We start from the raw sequence: 25,238 nt of genomic DNA, 5'->3' as shown, positions 1-25,238 counted from the left end.
TCTGAACCTTGTTCAGGCTTTTAGTTTGGGGAACCCCTTTGTTAAGTCCGACCAGGATATAATCTCGGAAGTGTTGAATCTTAACCTTTGTCCCTGTCATTTGGATTGCAGTTGGGATCATGAACTGGGGTGGTTGAATTACCTCCAGTTCTCACCTTGTTATTTGGGTCTTCCGCACGCAATCGGTCAGTATCTTCTCCAGCCTTTTTTAAGACACTGGGACATTTCTCGAAGGTTTAAGGAATGTTAAGCAGGTTCTGATCATTTGCTCATGTGGGATGATCCATGGGGAAAATAGATTTAAACAGACCAGTTACATGCCTTGGGTCACCTCTATGGGCAGGATTATTCTGTTTCTAATTATATAAATCAGAAATGGTGAATGGGCTATAAACCCACATTAATCTGGCCAGTTGTCTATTTTCATTCAATCCTACTATAGGAACCTGTCTCAAAGAGAATCGTCCTGCTGGGAAAAAGGGAGGACCCAGCCAAACTGTGTGCCCTGATGGGTGCTCAAGGGAGAGACCATATCCTCAGGCTTCCCATGACAATCCTCAGAAAAGGAAGAAAACCAAGGATAAATAGTAGGAGGAGCAGGTGGGGGTGAAATAGGGGTCTTGGCCTAATAAGGAGAAGCAGAGGAGCTAAGAATGGGGTCATAGGAGGAGTTGAAGAGCTGGGAGCTGGAGTTAGGCCTGGAGGTGGATGTGGAGCTACAGTCCAGGTGGCAGCTACCCAGAGGTCCTCTTCAGAGTAAGAATACCGGGTTCTTGAGTTTGGATTCTTGCTCTCTAATCTCTTTGAAGGTTTTTGTCCTCTGTACTAGAATCTTACATTTAATCCGGTCTGGCTTGTTTTGATGAAGGAGCATAAAAGAATTTCCCTAAGGGATTTCGTTCCATTTTCTAAGACGAGACATAAATCTAATTGGAGAATAGTATTATATAATAGTTTATTGCTCCATTAAGGGGCTGTGGTTCTCAAGACCCAAGAGAGTACTGGGGCCAAACAGAATTACAGAAAAATACTATTTTTTAGTAGGCTCATAACTATATGCAGATCAGTTTTAAAGAATGCAACCCAAAGGGCTGCATTCAGGGATTGAATTCTGATTTCTCTTATACATATAAACCCAAACAACCATTCAACACCCATAGAAAGACAAATAAATGGACTGCAGTTCCGACAAATAAGCCAGAAGAGTCCCAAATTCAAACAGTCAGAGCAGTTGCCACTGTCTCAAACAGTTGGAGCTTTTCTAACCTCAAGTCAAACAGAATCCCCTTGGAACTGAAGGAGGCTGTTTTTACTGTGCAGTACCCTCAAATGGCACTCACTCATCTGCACCCCGATGCCAAGATCCAGGGATCTGTTTCTCTGAGGCAATCAGGCTGCACTTGAAGCTGGTGAGGGCCTAGCCAATGGAAAAAACCCAAACCAACCTCTGAAAAGAAATGTAGCCAGGCAGCTACTAGGGAAATTTTTGAGATTCTACCCACTCTGTGGCCACCAAGCCATGAACAATTCTCCATACACACCACCAAGATTTTGTTACCAAACCCACCAGGGCTATAGGCCTAGGTCCTGTTTCTGTGACACAGAAAGTCAATTACTAGGCCAGGCTTGGTGGCTCACGCCTGTAATCCTAGCACTCTGGGAGGCCGAGGCGGAGAGATCGCTCAAGGTCAGGAGTTTGAAACCATCCTGAGCAAGAGCGAGACCTCATCTCTACTAAAAAATAGAATGAAATTAATTGACCAACTAAAAATATATAGAAAAAATTAGCCGGGCATGGTGGCACATGCCTGTAGTCCTAGCTACTTGGGAGGCTGAGGCAGAAGGATCGCTTGAGCCCAGGAGTTAGAGGTTGCTGTGAGCTAGGCTGATGCCACGGCACTCTAGCCCAGGCAACAGAGTGAGACTGTGTCTCAAAAAAGAAGAAGAAGAAGGAGAAGGAGAAGGAGAAGGAGAAGGAGAAGGAGAAGGAGAAGGAGAAGGAGAAGGAGAAGGAGAAGGAGAAGGAGAAGGAGAAGAAGAAGAAGAAGAAGAAGAAGAAGAAGAAGAAGAAGAAGAAGAAGAAGAAGAAGAAGAAGAAGAATCAATTACTGAGACAATGAGAACTGCCAAGGAAGAAAGGAAATTTATTACAGATGATGTCAACCAGGAGATGAGAGAACTACCTCAAATCTGTCTCTCTGACGAACTGAGGGTAGGGAATTTTATAAGGGATTTAGGAAGGTGGCTACATGCATTGGGGTAGGTTGTGTTGAAAGCAACGTATGCAGGGGGTCTAATTCAGAAGTCACAGGTTAGTGATGAACAGTAAATCTCAACATTGTTGTCCTTCAAAAAATCTACCTGTTCTGGGAAAAAACTCAAAGGGTAAAAAGGTTAGCGCAACAGAAACATTATTATATCTTCGTTGTTGAACCCTACTGGCCTGAGAATCCAAAGCATAAGAAAACTACAGTGGAAACATATAAGGGGCGGTCATTTTATGTTTGTTGAGGGAACTGATCACATCTTCTCTATAGACTCAGACCTGAGAAGGCAGAGACTGTGTTTGTTCACCTTTGAGACAGGCACGGATAGTAAGAGACTCAGAAGATTCATATGGAAGAAACTTTTATGTGCTCTCCAAGCACTGGTTCTTTTTCTCCTGGGGTCATAGCTAGATGACATTTCCCGACTGCCCTTGGGTACCTAGGAGAGAGTTAGTGACTTCAAAGCCTGGCCCATGAGACATTGCCTCCTAGTATTTCTACTCCTTCCTCCCAATCTCTGGGCTGGATGCAGAGGAGGGTGATGCCCTAAAATGATGGTGTGGACCAGAGCTCTCACCTCCCACATGATCTGTCCTAAACGCCTGAAGAGACAGAGAAATAAACTTTTATTATGTTTGTGTAATGAGACCTTGGAGTTGTTCATTACAATAGTTAGTCTGTCCTGATGAAAATAAGGTGTGATCCAAACTCGGTTCCCTTAAGAGGCTGTTTATATGGAAAGAATAATGGGCAGTTCTCCTATGCACCACACACTGAGGGCTCACAGATGGGAAAACAGGGCCCTCAGTGACCTCAGTCTTGTGCCGTTCAAAGAAGAAAATAATATCAATTCTACATCTATAAAATCCTGTCATTTCCTCTTTCTTAAACCCCTCACAATGTCCTTATATTTTCTATTTCATTTACTTGCTTCAGAGATTCCTTTCAAATTAGTTACTTTCGTCTTTAGTAGCCTTATACCTACTTATATACAAGTCAGCCCCCAGAACATAAACTATCTCTTTAGCGGTTGGGAGAATACTGAATTTAGGTTGGTCTGAGTTGCTGGGAGATCATCCGGGTAGAAAGATTTAAGAGGCTGGAGGATTTGGAACTTGGGAAAGAAATCAGGATCAGAATGTGCGAACACTCTGCATATAGAGTACTTTTTGGTTTTGTTTTTAAAGATACAGAATCTCACTCTGTTTACCAGGCTGGAGGGCAGTGGCTTCATCATAGCTCAGTGTAACCCCAAACTGCTTGGGCTCAAAGGATCCTCCTGACTCACAGGCACTCCCTGTGCCCAGCTAATTTTTTTTTTTTTTTGGTTGAGATTGGGTCTTGCTATGTTGCCCAGGCTGGTCTTGAACTTCTTGTCTCAAGTAATGCTCCTGTCTCAGCCTCCTCAAGTGCTGGGATTATAAGCATGAGCCACCACACCCAGCCTGCATGTAGATTTCTCAAGGAACATATGTAGAGTTAATAAGTGGACCAAGGAACCCTTGGGGAACACTCACACATAGGAGGCAGACAAAGACACAGAGTCAGTATCCCTTTCATCAGAATTAATCAGTTGTATGACCTTGAGCGAGTTAATTAAAATTTCAAGATCTTCCTTATGTTAATAGTAAGAGATCAGAGTAGGTCAATTCAATTCTACACCATATGGTCAGGGGAGGGAGCATAGCCTAGTGGTTAACAGTGTAATGTCCAGAACCAGACTCCCTGGGCTTATATCACTGCATCAGCACCTTGTAGATGTGCAATTTGGACAAAGGTTTTTACCCTCTTTGTGGATTAATTTCCTCCAGTGTAAATGACATAATAATGGCACCTACCTCTGAGGCTGTTACAAAATACAATAAATGAGAGAATACATGTAAAGCATTCATACCTGATCTTGGTGCGTGATAGTAGCTGCTCAGTAAATGCTATCTATTTAAAGAGACAATTTACTTGTTGAGTAAATTTTATTGGTCCCTCTTTCTAGGGTTCTCCGAGAGGTACCTCTCCTCTGAGGGGAGAGGAGCTTAGGTGGGCAGAGTCACCAGATCTCCTGTAAAATGCACATCACCCATTTGAGCCTGAATGCCATTTAAATGGAGGCTTTCTAGGTGTACCCTGAGGCTATGGTGCTCAGGATATTGAAAATATTGAAAAGTAAAAAAAGCCAGGAGAGAAAGTGAGTGGTGAAGGCTTTAAGAAGGAAAAAGAGGGGGAAAAGGCTAAAGTGCTAGAAAGGAAAAAAGTTGCAGAGCTGAACAGGGATTGGGGCAGCATGAGGTCTGGATGCAGCACAGCTCTTCCCTGGGTCTCCACCCATGGCCCGCCCAGCCGGCCTTGGTTTGGAGCTGGAAGATGGAGGAAGAACACTGTGCCCTTTCCTTATGGAGTCTTGAGTCTAAGATCTTAGGAATTAGATGGCCATTCACCAGCAAAGGATTGGGCTTTTTTCCCAACTGCAAGAGAAAAAAGACGAGTGAGTGTGCCCTGGCCAGAGCCAGAAGTTTCTTGGTACTTTCTGTGTTCTGGCTGCCTTTCCCTTCCCTCTTTGGTGCCCTTCTCCCTCATCTTAGGCTCCCCCTTCTCATGGTCCTCACAAAGATGGCATCCAGGGAGACGGAAGGCAGAAGAAATGGGCTTTTCTATTTCCCTTTCATGGTCCCTAAGCATGGCCTTGGACTCCACTGGGAGCTTTTTATCCATCTCTCCTTATTCCCCCAATTGGATAGCTTTTGTACCTCAGTAGCTGGAAGACACCAGCATGTGCAAAGTCATGTGACAGCTGTCATCACTTGGAACATGGTCCTGGATACATGGCAGCACTAAGGGGGTTCACCTCCTCTTCACCATGATCATAGTCCACTCATTCCCATGCCTGACAGTGGATCCTGTCTTCTCTTGCATCTTACCTAGCCTACATTCTCCAAGTATTCTCCTACACTCTTTTCTGTAAGTTTTATATTTTTACATTTAAGTCCATGCTTCCTTTTGAGGTAACTTTTGCACAAGGCATGAGGTTTAGGTTGAATTTCACTTATTTACCTACGTATGCTGGATTCCTCCAAGAGTATTTGTACCACTTCGGTACCAGCATCGATTATAGTTGATAGCCACAGATGAACGCGCACAGCCTAGCGTCGACTTCAGCCGACAGACGTGATATGACTTTTCTAATTGCTCATTTATCAAAATAAAATTGTGAACATTTAAAAATAATGTAATGAAAACATATATGTATATGTTACTTATTCTGATTTCCATTATAAGTAAAGCTGGCTGTGAAGTAAAACAAGCTTTCAATGCTTTAAAGTTTTCCTCATCACACAAGAGCTAAACGGATTCGTCGTCAACGCACAGCACAAACTATCGTGCGGACTATGAGTGGCGGCTGTGGGCAAGGTTTCGCGGCCAGTGAGCGCCGTACCAAAGTGGTTAAATCGCTATCCTTTCTCATTAAATTACTTTGCTTCTGTGTCATGGATAAGCATGGCCAATTGACCAGAAACTGTCTCTTTTAATTGTATTTATCAAAAAGCATCTATTGCTTATCGTTATTATGTTACCTCTTGCTGCCTTTAGGGAATCTCAGTAATGCAAATTATCTTTGTGGCTTTATCTCGGTAGCTGCTAGTATATACCAGGCATTGTGGCTTACTGTCTACTCATTCAGGGTTCTTCTTTCTATCGCCATCTGTTTTTATCTTCTTCTCATTATTCATGGAACCCAAAGCCAGTTAACTAACTACTCAATGTTTCTTTTTCTTCATCTGCAGGGTGAGGATGAGACCTGTTTCATAAGTCATTTGTGGAGGACTTAGAAGAACACCTGCACATTTTAACTCTCAATAAATATCATTATTTACCATTTTGGAAAGTTCCATAATGATCTGTGCACTGATGACTCCCAAATCCACTTCCTTAGGAGATGGTATCAACAGGTGCCTACTGTGGAGTTGGGGTTTTAGTTTGAAGGTAAATGAAAAATTTCTAAAAAATTTGGCATGAGAAAATGTGTACATGGGAATAGCGTATAGCAGGTGCTGAGGGAGATGAGGAAAGGGGTGCCCTTTACACTATATTATATGGAATGATGCCTGCTGGGATGGCACAATGTAGCCAGTCCTCATTGGAGAGCCAGATGGTAGGAGCCAGGGAGACAGGGTAGAAAGGTACTGTGATGCTCCAGGCAAGAAATGATGAAGGCTGGGCAATGGGGAAGAGGGGAGTGGGTTGATTCCCACTATTAATAAGAGCTAATACTTATGTAGAATCTACTATGATGTTGGCATTGTGCTCTAGGCTTCACATGCACTAACAACACTTACAACAACACTAGGAGCTAGATGCTTTTATTTCCTACATTTTATAGATAAGGAAGCTGAAGTCTGGCGTGGTTGAATAACTCACCCAAAGTCACACAAGTCTTTATAGGCTGAGCTACAATTTAAGCCCAAGCAGCTTGGCCCCACATTCTGTGTTCTAATCACTAAGTCAGACTACTTGAAAAGAAGTGCAAATAGCAGGACTTGGCTGTTATTCAGATGTGGTGGGTGAGAGAGCAAGAAGAGTTGAATATCGCTGTTAGGTGGTGCCACTCAGATGAAGTTTACACTGATTGTGAGATGCCTTGGAGGCATGTAGGGACATTGGGTTCAGGAGTGGGCAGGGATGAAGACAGAAATCTAAGGGCTGGTGAGGTCTGCCTATGGGATGGAGCTCTGAAAACATATTGGACTCTGCAGGGAGCATGTGTCATGTGAAAAGAGAGCCTAGCACCCAATTCTAATGGTTACTAGCAGTTATGGTGCCAGTGGAGAAGAATTCTGAGAAGAAGCTTCTCAAGAGTAAGGAAAGATCTAGAGAGGGCCCTTGGAATTGATAAGACAGATGCCAAATAGGGAGGCTGACCCTCTGGGCCAGGTGTGTGAAGAAAGGACAGAGTTGTCTACCGGATTTAATGGCCAAGAAGTCATTATACCTGGCAGGAACAGTTTTTATGGTGCCGTGGAACAGTGGTCTTCAACATGGCAGACAGGGAAGGAAGGCTGCTCGTACGTTCTTTTCTGGTACTTCACTTGTGTGGCAGTAGGGACCTAGAGAGAAGCAAGTGGGAGCATGTTGCTCAGTGAAGGGGGAAACAGGGGCTACTTCCAATGGGAGAACTTTGAGCTTGTTATTCAGTGTGGCAGACAGACACTGGGGGACGCTGTGATCATCCCTCATGCCGTTCACACCCTTGTATGCTCTTTTCTCCGAGTGTGGGCTAAATCAGTGACTTGCTGCTAACCAATAAAATATGGCTAAGCTGATGATAAGTTCCTTCCATGACTACATTATGTCATGTAAGTGTCTGTCTTGCTATCCAACCCACTCTGGAGGCTCTGTCTCTGATACGGGTTTTGAAGAAGAAAGTAGTCATGTTGAGAGGCCCACATAACAAAAGTTGAGGTGGCCTCCAGGAACTCAGAGCAGTCTCCACCCACAGCCAGCAAGAAGTTGGGTTCCTCAGTTCTACAACTGTAAAGAAATGAATTCTGCCAACAACCTGAGTGAACTTGGAAGATGATTATTCCACAGTCAGTCTTACTGTTCCACAGAACAGTAAGTCTGTGGTGATTTGTTATGCAGCAATAGATAACTAATACACTAGGTAAGTGAAAAGAGACAGTGGCAACAAGATGAAGATACAGAAAAGCAAAAAGAATAATTTGCACTCCATCCTGACCTCTCAGCTGGACTGCACCCTTCATATCCTACTCTGCATCTGCACGTGGGCCTCCCATTGGCTCCTGGTGTATCCAAGACTGAACTTTCAATTCTGTGCCACCTCCTCCCCCTGCCTCCACAACCTGCTTCTCTTCCAGTTTCCCCATCTCAGTAAATGGCAACTCCATCTGTACAGTTCCTTAGGACTGAAACCTTGTGGACACTCTTGAGCCACTCCATTATTCACACCCCGCATCTAAGGCCATCAGCAAAGCCTTTTTGGTCTATCTTGGAAATAAGTACAGCATCAGACCATTTCTCATTACTTTACAGCTCCATTTTGGTATAAGTCATCCTCAAGTCCCACCTGGATCAGTGCAGTAGCTCCCAGCTGGTGTTCAGTCTTCTATCCACCACCCCTACCCACAGCCCAGTCTCAGTCTAGCATCTGAAGTGACTTCTTAAGTCTTAAGTCAGTCCAGTGCTCCTGGGCTCAAACCCTTCAGTTATTCCCCTCTCAGAAGCAAAGGAAAGGTCAGCATGATGACTTTCAAAGTCATATGTGATGTTTCCCTCAGACCCCTCTGACATCCTGCCCTCCCATTCCTCTGGTCACCCGTGTGCTCCAGCCACACCAGTGTCCTTGCTAGTCTTCACACACTCCACATGTGCCTCTGCCTCTGTGCTTTGGCAATGCTGTTCCCCCTATTTGGAATGCTTTTCCCCCAGGTGTTCCTGTGCCTTGCTCCTCACTGCAGTGTTAAAATACTGTGATGCAACTTCTGATACTCCTCACTCTGATTTATTTGTCTTCTTAGCACCTATCATCATCCAACACACCAAACACACCATACATATTACTTCTTATTTTGTTTTGGGTGTGCCTCCTGCAGTTGTAGATAGGTTCTTTGGGAAAGAAACTTTCTGTTTGTTCATTTCTGTGCTCTCAGTACCAAAAACACTGACTGGTACTTAGTGCTCATGGATCCTTGTTCAATGAATGAATGAACAATTGGACCAAATAGAGAATCCCTGAGGGAAGTGGGAGTCCAAGGTGAAGGTGGAAGATTATTCTCAGATAGGAGAAAGGGCACCTTTTCTGTCGAAATCAGAAGAACAGATCAGGAGGGGGAGGGGCCAGTGTGTGGGGGGTCAAGAAATTTGGAACTTTCTTCTTCTATTTTCTTTCCTCATGAGGTGAGGGGAGCCCTAATGAATGAGATTAATGCGCTTATAAAAGTGGTCCCAGAGAACTACTTTCCCTTTGCCATGTGAAAGCACATCATAAAGATTGTGAACAGGGATGCAGGCCTTCACCAGGCACCCGGCTCCTTGTGCTTTGATCTTAGAGTTCCCAGCAACCAGAATTGCAAGAAATAAATTTCTCTATTAGCCCCCTTTATAAATTTGCTTATAAACAAATCAGGTATTTTAATATGTTGTGATTCTTTCTATGTGTCCATTTGCAACTACAGTAGTATAATTTTGGAATATTTAAAAACTTCTTTTTCCAACTCACTTTTAAAGTTGGATTACTGAATTGTCAGCATTCTCCAGAAAGACAGACCAATAGGATAGATAGATAGATAGATAGATAGATAGATAGATAGATAGATAGATAGAAATTTAGATTAAAGACTGATAGACATATGACAGGGCATTTATTAAGGGAATTGGCTTATGTGATTATGGAGGCTGAGAAGTCCTACAATGGCTGTCTGTAAGCTGGAGACCTTGAGATGCTGGTGGCCTGGCTCAGTCCAAGTCTGAAAGCCTCAGAACCAGGGAAGCTGATAGTTTAATTCTCAGTCCAAGGCCCAAGGTTTGAGAACCCAGGAGGCCTGGTATAAGTTCTGAAGTCCAAATACTGAAAGGCCTGAAGTTCTGATGCACAACAGCAGAAGAAAATTAGTGTCCCCCTCCAGGAGACAGATAGAGAGAGAGGGAGAGAGGGAGAGGGAGGGAGAGAAAGAGAGAGAGAGAGAGAGAGAGAGAGAGAGAAAGAGAGAGAGAGAGAGAGAGAGAGAGAGAGAGAGAGAGAGAGAGAGAGAATTCTCCTTTCCTTTGCTGACTGGATAGTAACCACTGGTATTGAAAGCAGGTCTTAACCCACTCAGTGCCCTGACTGAGTCCTCTAGAAACACTCTGGCAGAGACATCCAGAAATAATGCTTTGCCAGTTGTCCAGGTATCCCTTAATGCAGTCAAGTTGACACTTAAAATTAACCATCCCACTAATTCACTTCCAGGGTCCTGTATCCCAGTTCTCAAATATGGTCTGGGGATTCGATATGAGAATACAGGCAAGTTGTATTAAGACAGACATTACATTTTGAAAACGTTAAACAATGTCACACTTCTCAATAAATTTCTTTTGCTTCAGAAACAACCATTTTTTAAATAAAATATGTTACTTGTATTAAAATATAATTTATTTATTAATATTAATGTAAATTAATAAATACCTAAAACTTTTCTCACTTTCAATCTCAAAAGCCATAAATATTAATGGAAATGAACAAAATTTCTTTGGGGTCCTCAGTAATTTTTATGCCTCTATAAAGGCATCTTGAGACCAGGAAGCTCGAAACCTCTGCTGTCCACATTGAGCCTGAGCCATCTGGTAGACTTGATCTAGTACTCACCTGCTCAGGCAGGACCTTAAACCTCAAGCCATACTCAATGACTGAGTACTGACTCCGGGTTATTGAAGGGACACCGGAGCCAGACCAGATGAACATGGATCCTTGTCTTTTCCACCTCAGGTGATTCTTTTTCACCTCAGGTTTATGCCTGTATGTATGTGGTCTAGAAAACTTGGGAGTTGGGTAGAAATGGGCCATCATCTCCTAGGACCCCCTTAGCTGTCATGGTGGGGCTTAACCATGCTCACAACATTGGTCTCTTCCCAGCTCTCTGGTCCCACTTCCTCCGTTTCTGATCTCTACATGTGGGTCCCTCTCCTCTCAGGAGGTATGCGGTTCCCTTCCTCCTCCGACATCCTAGTGCATCCTGGTGCCCTCGCCCCACGTCCACGTCTGGTACCGAGTGGAGCATCAGGATCAACATTGTCACCTGATGGTAAAGCAGCAGGTTTGCTGTCCATCATCTTGTCACACTTTCGTCTTGGCTGGGAGCTGTGTAATAGAAGTAGCTGCCTAAGACTAGATTCTCCCCATAGGTACAAGCAGAGGAGCTACCAAAGCCACTGCCTGGTGAGGGGGAGAGCTGGGGCTCAGGCTAGAAATGGGTATGAAAGAGGGAGCTAGAAGATGTTCTGTTATGTGACCAGAGGGACAGAGGGCCTGGACTCAGCAAGGAAGATGGCCAGCGCTTCTCTACATGGCTGTGAGACCAGGGAATTGGTCCCGTGGGCGCTGTAGGGTCCGTGCCCTGTGAAGAATCAGGCCTTCCTCAGGCACTGTGATGCCACTGGCTCCTGTGAGTGCTGGGCAGATGAAGAGGGGGCTGTCGTCAGACCCCAGCCTGAAGAACGGTCTTAGGGGGCCAGTAAAGGGTGAACGGGGACATGTGTAGATGTGCGATCTGTCCCTCATGTTGTAGAAGGAGACATCTCCAGCTTCGTAGTCCAGAAAGATGCCCACCCGGCCAAGGCGCTCTCTCAGAGGGAGAATCCTCTCTGGGGAGGACAGGGCCCGGTATTTGTTTTCAAACATCTCCAGGGTCCAGAAGCCATTCTGAGGAAGCAGCAGGGCCTCCCCTTTCCTCTCAACACTGTCTTTACAAACCCCCAATGTCCACGCCATCACGTTTTCAACTTCCACCTCCCAGTAATGTTTTCCTGAGGTGAAGTATTCCCAGCCCAGGACACAAGGCCGACAGTTGAATCTCTCAGGGTTGTCAGGCACACTCTGCCGGGAAGGGCCCCGTCTCACGCTTCTCCGGTCCTCAGACAGGAAGAGCTCAGGATGAGCAGTGTCTGGGTCCAGGACCACGTCAGCTGCAGAGGAAGTCTCAGATTTAGGCCTGAGGTCTCAGGAACCTGTAGATTGTGTAATTCCTGGTCCCTCAGAGAAGGCTCAGAAAGCTAGTGGGGATCCCGCATGTCATGGTCCTTTCCATGAAGGGCCCATGGTCCCAGGCAGCTCACAGACTAAGAGTTACTGAAGCTGCACTTCTCTCTCCAGTGAAGGAGCAGTGCCCTCAGGCAGAGGAGAACTGGGGCTTTAAGGAACCCAGAAGGTTTAGCAAACGAGCCAAAAGTAATGGTTTCCACTTTCTCTCAGCATTCTTAGATCTATCCTGTATTCTATGTAAGACAGATGATCTGTGGGTCTCTGTTTAGTCAGAGACTTTCCAATGTGGCTGAAACCAGTCAACCACCCATGGATCAATTAAGGCAATGATCCTCAATCTTGCTGGCACCAAGGACTGGTTTCATGGAAGTCAGTTTTTCCACAGACCAGGGATGAGGCGTTGGCTGTGGTGGGTCAGGGGTGGTGGTGTGAGGCTCATTTTCTAATAGGCCACTGACTGGTGCTAGGCTGTGGCATTGAAGTTGGGGACCACAAAATTAAAGTGAGTCTGTCACTACACAGTGTTTGGGTAGTAAAGGATCTCTTCATCTGTCTCCTGTTCTTTTAACCAGGTGACAATTGATTTCAATGATTGACAAGGACATCCTTCAAAGGGTAAAGGAGGATAAATTTCCTCAAAAGCCAACCTGCTGCCTGAGAGGTGGTTTGGCAAAAGAAGGGAGGAAATACTTGCATCTGGTTTTGCTTTAACAACTTGGGTTGTTAAATAACTGAAGTCAACTGAATAAATAACTGAAGTCAACAGCTGTGATCTTTCTGGGTACAGGAAATGCTCCAGATCCTGGACATTCTACAGACCTCTCCCATCTTCATCTTTTATTACTTATTTAGTCTACTTTTCTGTTGTATTAAAATGATTTCACTCTCTCTTTGCCCTTCCTTTTGCATGCCCAGCTGCAACAATGGGTCTGGTTGTCATCTGTGGTTTATGTACCATGCTTTGTAAACCTATATCTTGCTCTATAATCCTATCTTTCTTTCCTCAATATACCTCATTTTTGTGCTTGCCTAAAAAAAATGATTTCATCCTTTCTGCAAATTAATATGCCTGATTGTGACAACTTCTGATTGTGTGAAAATTTAAAAATTTTTAAATTCACTTTAAAAAGAATAGTCTCTGATCCATGGTATCTGGTAACACTAAATTCTTTAGTGCTTCTGGACAGAAGGTGACAAATCATAAAATTCAAAGTGCTCATTAGTAGACAAGTGGATTCTGTGTTCTCACACTCACCTGGCCCCCTCCCCTGGCAGGCTACACACAGGGTACCAGTGCTCTCTGAGGAGCACAAAGGCATTTCTGGCCACCTATTTGGACACCCTAACATCAGGCTTGTTGGGGAACCTCATTCTCTTTTCCCCATGTGCATCTTCAACTGTGCATAGTTTACAACATCTCCAGGTTATAAATAACTAAGACATCATTGTCTTCTTTCAAATTGATCCAGGATGGAAGAGTAACAACTACTGAAATGTAAATCCTGGGGAGGTCTACTATGTATCAGAGACCTCTGGTAATTATAGACTAAATTATTCTAAAAGAGAAAAGATCATAGGAAATAAACTGTAGGGTTGACTAAGAGCTGCTGGGGTTCCCTGACAGAAGAGCCATGATCTAGCATTGGTGGGACACTGCTGGTGCCCCCAGCTGCCCCCACCCAGCCTTGGGCCCCTTGCTCATCTCTTCTCAAGAGCCCTGTTGGCTGCTGGTGGGGAGAAAGCTCTGGATCCCAGGGAAGGTCAGAGGTGCTCACCGGCATGTAAGAGTGTTCTTCTCCATCCTGCAAGGGACAGACAGAGAGCTCAGTGTTATGAGATAAATGCTAACCAAGCAGAGCAGAAATAGTGCACAGAGTAGTTCAAAAAAGGCTAAACTCACGCAATTCTTCTTGAAGTTGCTCTGAAAAAGAAACAGAAATAGAATAATGTCCCCAACAGAAGAACCAAGAGAGGTTGGGTTTGCATTAAATGATGCAGGACCCGTCCTTCCTACGAGCGCCAGCATCACCCTGCCTCCATGCCACGGGAACTGTCAGAAACCAGAAAGGATTTGTGATCCACAGGCTGGACGGTATCAGTGCATTTTAAGGCTTCCTTTGTTCAACCATTTAGTGGTATATGTGGCCAGGGGAATGAATGCAACGTTTGCACAATGGAAGTAATAAACCTCCGAGGGATTTAATCCCTAGGATTTGAGCGCTCCAAGCCCTTGCTGCTGATGATACATGTTTCTTTTTTCTTTCCCCAAGCTGCTACCTGTTGGAGCTGTGTTGTTTCTATGTCAATGGACTGTCCTCCTACTCTTTTACCTTTTATTTGACATTTTTTCTCTTTTTTCACATGTTCTTTCCCCCAGTTTCTTACGTGCAATTTCTTTCTCTTCCTGTTCAACATCCTTTTCCTCTGACAAAATCTTTTTTTCCCTGTGGAGTTTCTTGCTGCAACAGATGCTCACAGCCATGAGGATGATGAGAATAGCCAGGATGGGAGCCAGGATCACAACCAGGGGATATGTGCTGGGAGTAAAATATTCTGAAAAGGCAGCCAGAAAACTCAAATTTAGTAAGAAACAGGAGACGCAGGGTGAGAGTACCCCTCAGGAACACATCTGAAGAGCTTCCTCAGGTGCCTGCTCTGTCACCCTCTGCTCACAAACCCGGTGGAGCAAGCAATGCTGACTGTGCACTGGCTGATCTTTCAGTGACTGCCAAGGCTGAGGCCCAGGAGATAGAAAATCAGAGACATCTAGAATCACCATGGAAAGGACCAGGGTGAATAAAGCTAACCAGCTGTGCTGAATCAGCATAGCCACCTGCCTGGTTCAAGCCACCCTCACTCTTGCCTGAAATATTGCAGTGCCCCCTCCTTGTTCTGCCCTTGCCTCCTGCAGTCTATTCTCAGCAGAACTGCCTAAGTGAGATGATGTTAATTGTTTGCTCAAAACCCTCCAATGCTTCCCATATCACTCAGACTAAAAGCCAAAGTCTGTTTTGGCCTATGCTGCCCCGTACAATGTGGCCTCGTTGCCACTGTGAATTCATCTCCTCCTACTTCTTGCACTCGCTCCATTCCAGCAACACCAGCATAGACTTCTGGGTTTCCCTGAAACTGCCAGATGCACCCCTACCTCAGGCCCTTTGCATAAGGTGTTCCTCTTACCTGGCTTGCTCCCTCCTCAAGTGTCTGCTTGGTTCATTTCCTTGATCGCTCCATTCCCATCTTTACAGTAAAGTTTTCCCTGACCATCCCATTAATAATCACCACACCCCATGCCCCTGGCACTCCCTATTCCCTCCTTGTTTAATTTTTCCTACATACTCATCACCAACTGATATAATATATATTTAACTAATTATTGAACCACTTGTTTTAACTATTTATTTTTGAGACAAGAGTCTGGCTCTGTTGCCTGGGCTTGAGTGCCTTGGCGTCAGCCTAGCTCACAGAAACCTTAAACTCCTGGGCTCAAGCAATCCTACTTCCTCAGCCTCCTGAGTAGCTGGGACTACATGCATGTCCACCATGCCCGGCTAATTTTTTCTATTTATTTTTAGTTGTCCAGCTAATTTATTTCTATTTTAGTAGAGGTGGGGTCTCGCTCTTGCTCAGGCTGGTTTCGAACTCCTGAGCTCAAACGATCCACCCACCTTGACCACCGAGAATGCCAGGATTACAGGCGTGAACCACCATGCCTGGCCTTATATTAACTAGTCATTTATTGCTCTCTTCCTTTCTAGAATGTGAACTCCATATGGGCATCTTCAATGATTTACCCTCAGTTTATAGAACAGTGTTTTGAATATATAAAACACCTGTTGAGTATGAATGATGAATGTGTATAGATAGGGAATATCCTCAGTTCTATCCCTGAAAAAATCCCATGGGTATAGATGGAGGGCTTCAGCAGACAGAACCACCACCTGTAGATAGTCACCATCAATACTATTCTGCATGTAATTTCTTTTTTTTTTCAGAAACAGTGTCTTGCTCTGTCACCCAGACTAGAGAGCAGTGGTGTGATCATAGTTCACTGTAACCTCCAACTCTTAAGCTTAAGAGATCCTCCTGCCTCAGCCTCCTGAACAGCTAGGATGTGGGTATCCACCATCACACCCAGCCAATTATTCTCCGTATTTTATGATAGTTCTTAATGTTTAAAAATTGATGCAGCACAAGAATCTTATTTGAAAAAAAAAGATAAAATTAACCCTCAGAGAAGAGACTTCTACTCATGTGTTTTGAGATTCTTTAATTTTTTCCTTGTGACAAGGGGAGAGGACTCAGCCCAGTTGAAGCCCCCTGCTCCCCAGGGCCCAGGACCCTTCAACCCACACTCCTGACCTCCCCTCATCCCTACTTGGGGGTCCATCTGTGGGCTGAGGATCCCACCTCCACACCATGAGTCTCCAGAGGGCAGAGAACTAACCTGGAATGAAAATCACAGTTTCCTTCTCCTGGCCGAGCACGGTGCTGTTGACAGAGCAGGACATGTTCCTCACGGAGCTGTCTCTGATGATCACAGCTGTGGTCACCATGAAGAGGCCGTCTGCGTCAGCAGTGTAAGCCTCCTCCAGGGCGGGTACGACCTTACCATAGGGGTCCCTCCACACTGCGAGGGGCTCTGGGTACCACCCTCCAGATGTGCACTCCAGCCGGATGCCCCCATCCTCGTGCCCCTGCATTTCAACAAGGGGCTCAGAGCCCAGGCCTGGGGAGGGAGACCAGGGCTCAGCTACCAAGCAGTGGTGTCTCAGCCCCTACTGTGCCTCTTCTGTGAAGGGATGAAGAAAGGAAGCCAAAGACAGAGGGAGGGAGCAAGAAACAGGAAGGGGGAAAGGAAATAGGAAAGAACCTTGATGTTGGAGAACACCAGGAGACCAATATGCCAAATAAATCGTGAGATCTCTAAAAGGAAAGGATTACAGTGCACACTCTGCTTTGTGCTCCACCTACAGGCCCCATCACAACACCAAGCATCTATCTGACTGCCATAAATGCTTGCTGTTGGGTTTACTCTGCCAAAGACTAAATTTCTCCCTTCCAGCTGGGTGTGTCTAGTCCATCCTGAAATAGCCAGGTTGAGGATTTCACTTTCTGTTCCTGAAAGAAACTTTTCGATAGACGTTGGTTTCATGAGGCTCTAGAAATATACAACACAGAAACCTGCCAGGCTGGTTTCTGCCAAGTTTCTTAAGAAACTTTTGACCTAAAGACACTGTCCCTTCTGTGCAGATTTGGGCTTCATATCACCACAACTACTTACTACCTATAAGAGGTGACAGTTTCTAGGAGAACAGACAGAGCTAGCCACCAAAGCCAACCCTTATCCTGATTCACAGATGCTTGTCTCCCAGAGGTGCAGTCTATAGGTGATTTTCTCACAGTCTTTCGAGAACATCAATGTATCAGAAAGATCTGGATGCTCCTGGGATCCTTAAGGTAACAATATTAGATCTTCAATGTCAGAAAATCATTGTGAAAAATCCTCAAAATCTAGATTCATCTTAACTAAATTATATCTTTAAAAATATCTTCAATAATAGAGAATACCAAGTATGAGAAGGGGGCAAACACATGGTTCAGGGAGACCCATTAGCAATGTGTGATGTTCTAAGGTTCTTTTGAATAATTCCTTTGTGAAGCCTACCCAGCAAAGTATACCAAAGACAGGAAATGAAAGCAATCACTTAAGTTTAATGCTTCCTGCTCAATTTAATTTTTATCAAGAGAGAAAAAAATCAATTGTACATTTAAGGGCTCACACGGAAACTTTGAAATGGAATAATAATTAAGATAACTAAGCAAATGTGAATACAAACTTCTACAAACATTCTACGGGATTCAGTGAGAGCACGCATGAGACAATAGATTGCAGGACAAAATGAGTCAGTAAACCAAACTAAAAACCAAATAAACAATTAACAAATTAAGGCAAAAATTCTCCAACATTCCAATTTAGAGTGGACAGGCCAAGCCAGGGTCAGGTTTACATGGGAAAAATCCAGGGTTCCTGCCACACATGAAGCATAACTTGTCAACTGTACTGTGCTGCCATGAGCAGTGAAGACATTAGGGTAATGAAACCCTCCTTTTGTGATATCCATATTTGATCAGATACAAAGTTGTTATTGTGACAAAGACGGGATCTCATACAAATTATGGATTGAGGTCCCCTGGTAAGGACACACTCTCCCTAAACCTCAACTCCACTGATCTGGTGGACTTAAATGCCACCATAGAGTCTTCTGTGTTTTAAAGGCTAGCCCACTCTTCAAGTGTTTCTTTTAAAGCACAATATGCTGACCTCAGGTGTGAGGTCATCCCTTACAGTCATTTTAATAAACTGCCAGAAATCCCAAGTTATTTTTTATTTATTTAGATTTTTTTCTAGAGAAAGGGTCTCACTCTGTTGACCAGGCTATAGTGAAGTGGCACAATCATAGCTCACTGCAGCCTCCAACTCCTGGGCTGAAGGGATCCTCCTTCCTCAGCCTCCAGAGTAGATCGGACTACAGGTGCACAACCGTTCTCAGCTAATTTTTTAGTTTTTTGTAGAGATAGGGTCTAGGCATGTGGCCCAGGTTTTCTGGAACTCCTGGCCTCAAGCAATCTTCCCCACTTGGCCTCCCTAAGTGCTGGGATTACAGGTGTGAGCTACTGGGCTCTGCTGAAATCCCCATTTAAATGCACATCTACTTTGAAACCTTGTCACATTCCTCTATGCCAAACTCTCACTCATTTTCTCTGTACCAATTAGTGCTTAGTGCATAACTTTCCCTCTGTTCTTAGTTTTGCTTTAATAAAATCATCTATTTACATATCCATTATTCTCTCTGCAGTTAGCATTTGGGAAAAGGAAAAAGAAGCAAGATTAATATTTATCAAGAAATGAGATGCCCGTTTGTTGTAATACCCTGGTCAGTCTTGCTTTTCCCAGTTATACGGGTGCAATTACTAACAATGCCTCCTCTCACTCTCAAAAGTGCATAGTGTTAGTAATAAAACAAGTTTAAGAATTATCTTCAGGGATTAACCAGGCTCCCCTACTCAAGGGCGCAGATGAATGTTAAGTGTGCTTCTCAAGAAGTGATATTCACAGCTTAGCGGGGCAACCCCACTCATTTGGCCATTGGGCAGGAGGAAGCTACTCTTCCTGTGCAAAGGGGATTCCAGGCAAAATCCTCCTGGTTTGCAATAGGCCTGAGAGTTGCTGAGACACTTGCCCTAAAAGTGATACTGTGAAAAAGTAATTAAACAAAATGAAGCGACCCACCTGCCACCTTGAGGTGAATCATGGCCTCATCGTAGGACCTGCCTTCTTGGAAGTAACAGCGGTAGATGCCATTCTCCCGGGCTGTGACATTGTGTATGACCAGTGCCACCTTGCCTCTGCTGATGTCTTTGCTCACAAGGGTGGTTCTTCCTCGGTACTCCTCCATCTGCTCCTCTGTTCTCTCTCGCCCACCCTTGTACACCAGCACTGCTGGAGAGAACTGAGACCGGAACCACCGCACCTCCATGTCCTCAGCATTTTTCTCGGGTGACAGGTGGCAGTGTAAAGTGGTGTTTTCTCCCACCATGGCCAGGATTGGATCAGCTGGCCCCTGGACAGTAAACTGGGCTGTTCAACAAAGGAGCACAATCACACAGGGACCAGAGGCATTGAATATCTGAGGCAGGAAAGGAAGTGGATGTTCCAGGCACTAAAAAATTCTTTCCCAGACCACAGGGGCTTCCTGGGTTGAGAATTCTGGAAACTAGTAGCTGTGGCTGGTTGCTAGCAGCCCTCAGAGCAGGAGCATTGAGCCTGCTAATGCCCCCTGGACAAACATTGAAGAGCTTACCCTGAGCAACCTCTATAGGCCCTGTGCCCCCAGAGACTGTTTCCTCTATTCCCCAATCCAGCACAGTGCCTGAGTGTACTGTAAACTGGAGTTGTCCAAAAGGGTATCCACTAACTAGCTCCAATTGAAGCAAGCTGATCTTGTAAAATACATATACGGGATTTTGAAGATTTAAGATTTTAAAATATTAAATATCTCATACTTTGCATAAACTAAGCATTTAAATATTAATATTTCATTATTGGGCTGAAACAAAATATGTTATGAAAAATTTATTTCATGTTTCTTTTTACTTTAAGTAAAAAGTAAAAAACTGAAAATTTTGAAAATTTGCAATTGCATATGCAACTAGTCTTTGTAGCTCTCGCTGTATTCCTATTGGACAGCACTGCTATCAATTCAGTGAACACGTGCAGAAGGAAGGGTGAGTCTACACCACTCTGGTCCTTCTTCCCTCTTCCTGTTTGCAAGCTCAAGTGTTGATGTTGCTTTCTGATAGTTGATAGCAAGCAGCAAGTGGCATGCATCCCTACCTGAGACAGGTGCAAAGAGTCTGAGGAGCAGGAGGAGAAGAGAGGCTGGTAGGGAGAAGTGCAGGCAAGCAGCTGGCTCCATAAGTACCAAGGACATAGTCACCCAGGACAGGCAGGGACCAGAAGCCTAGGGGGCCAGAGGAGGAGATTCAGCCAAGGAAACCTGGCACCACAGTTCTGACCCAGCTCAAACATTCCTGTCACCCATGGTGTTCTCATCGGCGCCCCAACTTCTGTCTTAGGCGGCCCCCTTCCACTCAAGGTTCAGATATTTCCCAATAAAAGGATTCATTAAACATTCCATGAAATAAGTCAACAATACAACCATCAGGCAGGCAGTGTTCCACCCTCCTAGGCTCACCTCTCTAGCCAGAGTCCAGTTTCTTTAATTGTCACTTGATATTCTTCCACACCCTCCCTCTGTTGTCATCCTCCTACCGGTGAACCAGGCCGGGCAACCCGAGTTAAGGCCAGGCATGGCCGCGCCTTCCCCCAGGTGTGCCTCCCCTCTGCCAGGGACCCCCTTTCTCACCATAGCCAAGTCCATTCCCCGAACTGCCTCACCCGCCTCGGAGCTGTAGCTCTTCCACTTCCTTTTCTATCTTCTAGAATTAACCTCTGTGTTTTCTTTTCTACTCTGACTCTCAAATGATGATTTCCCGGTCGTCCCTCTCTTCTTCAACCCGCCCATGGGCACCAACAGCACTAGAGAACGAACAGTTTCCAAAGAGGAAAGTAAACTTGTTTTCACCTCCCATTAGTTGCGATGTCTGGAGCTGCGGGTCCCGGATCTCTGATCTGGTCCCCGGGGTGTCCACAAAGTCCCAAGATTTCCATTGAATGGTTTTGAGCCCAGGATTGGCCGGTTGTGGGACAGCCAGCCAATGGTGTCCCTGAGCTTTATTTCTCACCAGTTACTAGGTAGAATACATGGAAACAATTCTCAAGCAGAAAATAACCTTTGAGATTATTGGATCTTTTATTTCCTTTTTCTTTCTTTGGAAACAAGAAACTTTTTTTCTTTGTTATTCTTTTTGTTTTTTGCAAAGCCTTGAGATTCTCCGTGGTTTAGTGGCGTTGCTGCTACCCCGGAGGTAAGGCCTCTGCTTGTGGATGCGGGCATGCAGAGGTCTACTGGGCAGCAGCAGGGCAGGGAAGAGGTAAACATAAGCAGCTTAGTTTTCAAAGCCAGAAGAAATTTGTTCAAGTTGCTAGGTTTAGAGGTTGGGCCGAGAGAGGAAGGGGTTGCTGGAAGCAGGCATGGGTGGAAGGGAGGGGGAGAGAGGGAAGAGTGACAGCAGCTGCAGTAGTTATTCAAAAACTATTGGGAAAATTGCTGAGGATGCTGAGTGAAAGTCAAAAATCCTTTCCTTCAGGGAGATGACATCCCAGTGGGGGCAGAAGATGGAAGTGTAGAAGCCTTTCTAGTTGGCTTTCACATTTGCCAGAATTTGATCTGGTTGGGTCCAATGCCCACCCACACCTCCAAACCCATATACTTACTGTCTTCCTCCCCCAAATGCCAGATATTATACGGATATCTTCCAGGATAATTTTTCTGAGTCAGACTTGTCAATATTCCCCTCAAGTGCCTAAATGCTTCCTCTGGAGGCCACCAATTCCCTTCTGATTCAATTCAGAACTTTACAATTAATACACTAGCAGTGGCTCCACATTTGCCTTATGTCATACTAGTGCCCTCCCTGTAGCCAGTACTCCCTTTCCTATGCCATTCGCTTCACCTGAATTGTTCCCTCCATTTCTGCCCCTTGAATCCTGCCCACCCTTCATGTCATCCCTGCCAAGAACACCTCTGGATATTTTTGTCTGAAATATTCTCAGCCTGTTCTGACACACAAAGCTTTTGCTATTCCTATAATCTGCCTGCATCCTTGTTATTTAAGTATCAATTACATATTTCCAGTGACTGGAATATCTGCTCCTTAGAACAGATGTCTGCAGGATGTGATTCCTCTCTTTTTTCAGGTCCTGGCCCTAATATCTTCACTCAGTGGTTGCTCAATGAATGAGTGAAAATGGTCAGGGTAAGGCCACTCCCTCAACAGTATGACCTGGTTGCTACACTCATCTAGCACCAAGACCAAGAGAGAGATGGCAGCCACTCAAGATTAAGAGTTCAGGGAAGGAGGATCGACAGAATCACCCAGAATTACTATCAAAGCAGATTCCTTCTGTGCTCTGTAAAGGGAGATCTTTGATGAGACTAAGATAAAGAAAGCACAGAGAACTGACTTTTCCGTTGTACTGACCTCTGAACTGTCACTGTCTCATATAATAGCTTCACTCATCTTCTAATGCTTCTGGAGTATACTTAAAAATAGATTCTTGGTGGAGAGGCCAATGGGAGTTAAAGTATTATAACTCTTATATCATACCACCTAGGACTGGGCTGCTATTGGGAAGGAACACAAGATGTGGCTATGAGAGCCTAAGAGACTGGCCAGCCAGGTCAGATCTGGCTTCAGAATTTTTATTGGAAGAAATATAGCCCAGAGTTTATGAGGCAGCTTGTGCCAGAAGCATCCAGCTAAACTATGTCCCCACCCCTGCCAAGCTGATGTAAACCAGAAGGAAACTCATGTGTTCTGAGCAGAAGAATGGTCCATGGGCAAAGAAGTAGCTTAGCAGGAAGCCAAGCCCTCCTTGTGTGTGCCACGTTAGATAGTGACCACCTGACCCAATCATTCTTTGTCATGGGAAGGATAAACACAGAGGAAGGGGCACTTCAGCACAGTTCTCCATGGATCTAGTATACATTCTAGTCCTGGAAGAAACAGGATCCCAACTGAACACTGAATGATTCCCTTTTGCTTTGCAATAAACTCCAATCTGTAAAGACAATTTGGCTGTGTCTCTCCCTTTGAGTCAGCACCAGACATAAAGTCCTTCCAGGAGAGGCCCAGAGACTTTGACATGCAGAAAACCATTTCTTCTCTGCCCTGTTCAAATTCTAAACACCTAACTATGGAACATAGTACAACAGTTACACAAGCTGCTAATTTCTGGGACAGCATAAATACTAACCAGTACATTTACCTCATCTTGAGAACAAATTTCACAGGACACACAGTAGGAATGATACTGAGACTTCAAAGGAACCAAAGATGAGAAAATGAATCAATCTCTTTCCACACTGAAGCCTTCTCATCTGCTTTGCCCTCCTGTCTCCACAGTCCACCTTTCTCTGCTCTTGTGGACCTCACTGGGAGTGGAAGATGCCTTCCCACAGCTCCTGTGCACACCTGCTACAGGAGTCACTGGTTGCATATTATGTGGCAGTCCTGTAGCTTACAGATTAATAATAATGATTTGTGGTCCTGATATCTCAAAACGAAGTCACTCATATTAGGTGGCATTAAGTCTACAGCATATTTGTTTTCCCTCAAAGTGATAAGCATATGTGAACATGGAGGTCAGAGTAAAATTATTTTTTTAAGTGATAAACTATGTGTACAGAGCTCATAGTAAAGTTGATATTTTTCAATATATGTGTGATAGACTAAGGTGATGAGATAAGATCTGCTGTGGCCCAGTACAACCCAAGACCCAAAGGGTTATAAGGATAATAGGCAAACCTGCAGAGAATCATAAAAACAGCAAGAGGCTGGCGATGTATGAGACTACTTTTACAATCTTGGTTCTTAAGACCCTGAAAGTCTCCTCCTGACTCTGGCAGCTGCTGCCAAGACAGCTCTGCCCACAAGGAACGGCCACTGCCGCTCTGGTTGGTACTTGAGAGAGATGTCCAGATTCATTTCAGTTCCTCTGTTAGTGGGGTGGCCTTCCAAGCCTCCACCATGATTCATTACCCTCTCATTACTGCCCTTAATAATTGCATTGTGAATGTTAGCTTGCTTGTGTGTGTGAATGTCTTGCAATAAACTATGAATTCAAGCTTTGATGATTGGCCACTGGGTCATTCTGAAATCTTTAGCTTCTAAGAAAGTTAGCACACTGACCATATGAACCTGTTTAAAATAGTAATTAAAATTAACAGGAGACCTGGCCTGGGCCACATGACCATCCCAGATCCAGTCCGTGTGGTGAAGCAGCATAGCAGTGTGATGAGGATATGTAGGGGAAGACAGGAGGTCACTACTGATAAATGAATGGGGTGAAGAGGGTGCAGAGAGACCTTGACAGGCATTCACTATATTCACAAAAGCAGAGCCCTGAAAACAGATGCTGTGGATGCCATATCCATATTCGTTTGGCCTATATCATCAAAAACTGAGGCAGGGAGTTCCCTGTGTGGATCACAACGTCTGACCTGGGGTATCTGCCTCTCATCTCCTCTGCCTGAGGGCTTTCTCTATCACCAGTGATGTTGGATATTTTGCACACACACAGCCCAACCTCAAATTGCAGCAGAATTAACATCCCAGAAGCAAACTTCAACCAATTCAAGCAAAGGAGGATGCAAGATGTGGATGAATTTCTCCAGCTCCCCAGGTCTTAAAAAGATTCTGCTGTATTCCAAAATGTCATATGGTTTCTTAAAGTCCTGGGTGGGATTGATCCAAGTTATCCACACTCTTGCTAGCTCATTAATGAACTCTTTATGCCATTTCTTACATAACTGCCTTTCTCCCTTCTCTGTCTCACTTTATTTCTGCACTTGTGTTTCCTGGGAGCACTTCCCAAATACCACCGCTGGGCTAAATAGTGCTCCCACCCTCACAGCAATAGCCACTGTAAAACTTGCAGATATGAGGTATTACATGGCAAAACGGACCTTGCACATGGAATTAAGGTATTGACCTTCAAATAGATTATCCTAACTTGTCTGGGCAGACTCAATCTAATG

General features: G+C 44.7%; 1 protein-coding gene across 1 annotated transcript; it reads right to left on the bottom strand.

The window, feature by feature from the left end:
* Window positions 1-10,437: 10,437 nt before the first annotated feature.
* LOC142876336 (butyrophilin subfamily 2 member A2-like) lies at window positions 10,438-21,222 on the bottom strand. The gene is made up of 8 exons (XM_076010524.1): window positions 21,162-21,222; window positions 20,411-20,537; window positions 19,307-19,654; window positions 16,460-16,741; window positions 14,398-14,565; window positions 13,913-13,933; window positions 13,788-13,814; window positions 10,438-11,936 (listed from the first exon to the last, which is right to left on the bottom strand). The coding sequence occupies exons 2-8, from the start codon at window positions 20,505-20,507 to the stop codon at window positions 11,314-11,316; spliced, it is 1,566 nt and encodes a 521-aa protein (XP_075866639.1). The 5' UTR covers window positions 20,508-20,537; window positions 21,162-21,222; the 3' UTR covers window positions 10,438-11,313.
* Between the last annotated feature and the right edge of the window lie 4,016 nt (window positions 21,223-25,238).

Source organism: Microcebus murinus, chromosome 15 (assembly GCF_040939455.1).
Source record: "Microcebus murinus isolate Inina chromosome 15, M.murinus_Inina_mat1.0, whole genome shotgun sequence".
NCBI classification, from domain to species: domain Eukaryota; kingdom Metazoa; phylum Chordata; class Mammalia; order Primates; family Cheirogaleidae; genus Microcebus; species Microcebus murinus.
This window is presented reverse-complemented; position numbering and strand designations above follow the sequence as displayed.

Coding starts and splice junctions, on each gene's coding strand:
- LOC142876336 (XM_076010524.1), bottom strand. CDS start 20,507: ATGTCCTTGGTACTTATGGAGCCAGCTGCTTGCCTGCACTTCTCCCTA. Junction 13,934..14,397: donor GGAAGAGAAAGAAATTGCAC/GTAAGAAACTGG, acceptor TTTCTTTTTCAG/AGCAACTTCAAGAAGAATTG. Junction 13,815..13,912: donor GCAACTTCAAGAAGAATTGC/GTGAGTTTAGCC, acceptor TGTCCCTTGCAG/GATGGAGAAGAACACTCTTA.